At 35.3% G+C, this 3,954-nt stretch overlaps 1 protein-coding gene across 2 annotated transcripts; it reads left to right on the top strand.

Annotated features, from left to right (window-relative positions):
- The first annotated feature begins 1,206 nt into the window (after window positions 1-1,206).
- Window positions 1,207-2,523, top strand: LOC105261968 (uncharacterized). 2 transcript variants are annotated; one of them, XR_009341906.1, is made up of 4 exons: window positions 1,207-1,437; window positions 1,595-1,689; window positions 1,800-2,020; window positions 2,100-2,523. XR_009341906.1 is itself a non-coding variant. In XM_011295178.3 (4 exons), the coding sequence occupies exons 1-4, from the start codon at window positions 1,275-1,277 to the stop codon at window positions 2,186-2,188; spliced, it is 483 nt and encodes a 160-aa protein (XP_011293480.2). In that variant the 5' UTR covers window positions 1,207-1,274; the 3' UTR covers window positions 2,189-2,523. The 2 variants fall into 2 exon arrangements, 1 of the variants encoding a protein (XP_011293480.2); XM_011295178.3 differs by having other exon boundaries at window positions 1,885-2,020.
- The last annotated feature ends 1,431 nt before the right edge of the window (window positions 2,524-3,954 follow it).

Here is a 3,954-nt window from a genome sequence, read left to right as displayed (position 1 = left end):
GATTTTTCTTCAAGTTTCGCGTTTAAATATTGTTATAACTTATGACAAAAGTTGCTTACGCAGGTCTACGTCGTCGTATATGCATTCAGTATTTTTAAGATTTCAACAGAGTTTTTAACGGATTTTATTATTTTTTTTTTTTTTTTTGGAAATTGCTAAATTTGTACCAAATGGTGGAGGGTATTAAAAGTTTGGCCCGGGCGAACTTACAGCTTTTTTACTTGTTTTCTATTAATAATAATCTAATTTTGGGCATTTTAACGTGTATTGCAGGTTTCATATTTCTTTGACTGTAACTAACGATTCTTGGTATTTTGGGTTTTTTTCATTTTTCGATGGAATTGTTTCAAATTTCGTATTTGGAGTTTATGTTGGGTACCACTTCCTGCGACAAATAATTACCTTAACAGGTCCTCATTTTCGCATATCTCTCATATTCGTATATCTTCCGATATTCGGTATATTGGCGATTTAAGCCACATTTTTCAAAGGAATTATCTCAAAATAGGTATTTGGATAAGCATTGCCTTCTTTACCTGATAATTGGATTTACAGTCTACGTTAACTGTACCTGTATTCGACACTTTAATAAACGAAAATCGACATTTTTTTCGGAATTTTTATCTACACTTTTGCAATACGACTAGCCCGAATTTATCTGCTTTATTACTAGTTATCACTATAGAAAGAAATAAAAGATCAAAAGAACATGGGATGACCAAGTAAAAAATTATAGACCGAAATTGAACTAAGTCAACTTAAAACTCCTTTATTTTTTTACGAAGTAAGCAGCCGTTGACCAATGCCAGTAAAAAAAGTTATATTTGTTCTCACCTAAAGTTAGACCGAAATTTTCTAGTTATTCGAAATTTACAGTTCGTTTATACATTACTGGATTTAATAAACCCAGTGAATTTATGTTGCAAATTGCATATACTTCAAACAAATCCTTATAAAGGAGTTTAGCCTGGCAAAAATCTGTAATGTAAACAAACTATTAAGCATATAAATATTTTATATTACGTCATCGTGCTAAACAATTGTATGTTCATATCTCAAGATATAACAAGGGTATTAATGAATGTGGTTTTACATCGAATTATGAAAAAATACTGTCCTATATCTGCTTAAAAAACCTCAAGAGCAAGACCACTTATGACTCACCTTAAACATTATTATTGCAGAATCTATTATACTTATAATCTCAGTATTGACTTGCTCTTGGGCAAATAATCAATTGGCATTGTAAACACGAAAATATACTGTGAGAAAAAATGTGTTCACTGCCCGGTTTTGGACTATTTATTGGTTATGGCACCCTGATCTTGTACAGCATTATTCTAATTGTATCCATTGGTCTATTGGCCGATAAAAAATTGGTAGATGGAATTGTCGACGATATAGCTGACAAGGAGAATGATGTGAACATTTATGCAAGTATGCGATACATTTAAATGTGTGTGAAACAAAATTGAATATCCAGCAAAATAATAACCTCTTCTTTTTATCACCACTATTGTGATAAATCTCACTTCTTAACAACTTATATTCTCCTTTTTTATATTGTACAAATAATTGATTGTGTCTCTTTCAGCCACGATTGCCATCCGCTTTGCAATTGTCTTTACCATGATTGTGGGAGTTATAATGATTATTGTATCGGCCTATCTTATTAAGGGTATTGACAAGGTATGAATACTTAATGTTTATATTGAGGATACATATGCAGCTTGGTTTCGCAAGGCATATCTAATGAAACTTTATATGACTGCAAGCTGCTTATATATCCCCACTTTTAGCAAATAATGTTCAGAAAACTACGACAATTTTACTGGAGGGAGATATTTCTTGCCACATTCTTTACTGACCACTGCTTTTTCATAGAAACGACCCATGTCTTTGATACCCTGGCTGCTGATAACATTCATTTGTATAGTCGGATGCCTAATTTATAATTTTGTGGTACTATTAACCTCTGAAAATCCCGCTCAAGAGTTTGTTGTGGGAATGTCTATTGTTGGTAAGTTAGAATTGAAAAAAATCACAGTTTTCATTTTGGGTCTTAAATAAGTTGCTGTTATTTTTACATTTTATTACAGTTTTACAATGTGCCATATTCTATCCAATATACACTCTCTATCGAAAAATGCGGAAAGAAAAATTTCCAGCACCAGTGGATAGTATCTAAAGCCGTGTTTATACTGGACATGTTTTCATAAAATGCTGTTTTTAGTTTCTAAGTTCCTTTGATTATGCATAAAATAATTGACGAATCTTCGTAATATTCAAATATATATTTACATATTTCTGTAAATGGCAGTGGTCAGAATCCATCAGATTTTTTGACGTCTTTCATGAGCCCACTGAACAACCTAAAACAAATACTTTGTTAATAACAACATCGGTCGGCTTCTGAATTGTAATATTAACAATTTGCCAGGCTAATTCATTTAGGAGGCAAGTTCCCAACCCGTTATTCTACAGCTCAAGCAGATATTAAAATAAACGTTTCATGTCATTGAAGCCAGATCTTTAGAAAAAGTAAAATCGGTTTTAAATTATATTGCACAAGATGACTGTTTGTGGTATGACAAGAATCTCACTATCAGGTACAACTGTTCCAACCTGTAACTTACGACATTAATTGTACCCATAACTGACAATGTTCCACTTTGAAATTTGAGAAATGCAGCAGTTCGGTATGTTTTTGTAAATCACTTCACTAATTCTTTATTTTAATGCTACTATGCAATAAGAAAAAATTAAAATTGTTTTCACAATTGATTTGACCTTAAAACCTAAAAGCCTGGTCAAGATCGAAAGGACTTTTATTGTAATTTGTGAAATGCAGCGGATCGGTATGTCTTTGTAAATCACTTCACTAATGCTTTATGCAATAAGAATAAATTAGAAAAGCTTTCACAATTGGGAACTGTAACACCGATGTCTATTTGATAACAAACACGTAAAAAAGCAGTAAGTTCGGCCGGGCCGAACTTTGAATACCCTCCACCATTTGAAACTAATTAGAAAATTTTCAAAAAATAAAATCCTCTAAAAATTCTATTAAAATCTTTAAAATACCTAATATCGGAAGGTGCCGATATATGGAGGTATACGATATTGTGGACCTTTATAGACATATCTATGTCTGGGGGGTAAAGTACTCACAAGGAACTCCTTGTGTGGATAATTAACATCCGTACCGTTCTATAGGGGCTATACGATATCGTGGACCGATATAGCCCATCTTCAAAATTGGCCTGCCTGTAGACAAAAGACAGATCTGTGCAAACTTCTTATCTTAATTTGTTTCAACTGTAGCGTGATTACAACAGACGGACAGACTTCAAAGTTGTGATGGATACAACGTACTGAGGAAGGATCGCTCCAGAGGTGGAGGTGGAGGATTAGCGTTCCTATTGCACCACTCTGTCCAGTACAGACCTATCTCGCCTGAGCTTGACTCTAGTGACCCGTACATGGAATGTATAGGGGTAGCGGTCAAGTGTGGAACCGCCGAGGTAGAGGTGCTCAACGTGTACATTCCGCCGTTAAATAGCTATGCCCCACGTTATATGCCTAATATCAGTTCCCTACTGGTAGGCAATAACCATCATGAATTATGGCATTCCGTCCTAGGTAATGACCAGAGAGGCATGGCGCTGGCTGAGCAAATCGATAGCTCCACGTTTTGCACAGTGAATGAGGACGCGCCCACCAGAATAAGGGGAGACTGCCACAGTTCTCCGGACATATCCATCGTGTCCCCAGGTCTGACGAATGACGTAACTTGGCAATCAGTCATTTCTCTAGACTCAGACCACCTCCCCATTATTATCGCCATCAATAGACCACCCGACTTCATCGACTCTGAACGCCGCACTTTCCTTAACCACGGGAAAGCTAATTGGCAAGAATTCAGACAGTATACCAATCGCCGCTTCAGAGAAC

The sequence above is a fragment of the Musca domestica genome, unplaced genomic scaffold (genome assembly GCF_030504385.1).
Source record: "Musca domestica strain aabys unplaced genomic scaffold, Musca_domestica.polishedcontigs.V.1.1 17, whole genome shotgun sequence".
Classification (NCBI taxonomy): Eukaryota; Metazoa; Arthropoda; class Insecta; order Diptera; family Muscidae; genus Musca; species Musca domestica.
The sequence above is the reverse complement of the archived record's forward strand: the minus strand, read 5'-3'. Positions and strand labels throughout refer to the sequence as shown.

Excerpts from the sequence above, each read along its gene's own strand:
- LOC105261968 (XM_011295178.3), top strand. The coding sequence starts at position 1,275 with ATGTGTTCACTGCCCGGTTTTGGACTATTTATTGGTTATGGCACCCTG. Across the intron at positions 1,690-1,884 it reads TTATTAAGGGTATTGACAAG|AAACGACCCATGTCTTTGAT; the intron begins GTATGAATACTT and ends GCTTTTTCATAG. Across the intron at positions 2,021-2,099 it reads TGTGGGAATGTCTATTGTTG|TTTTACAATGTGCCATATTC; the intron begins GTAAGTTAGAAT and ends ATTTTATTACAG.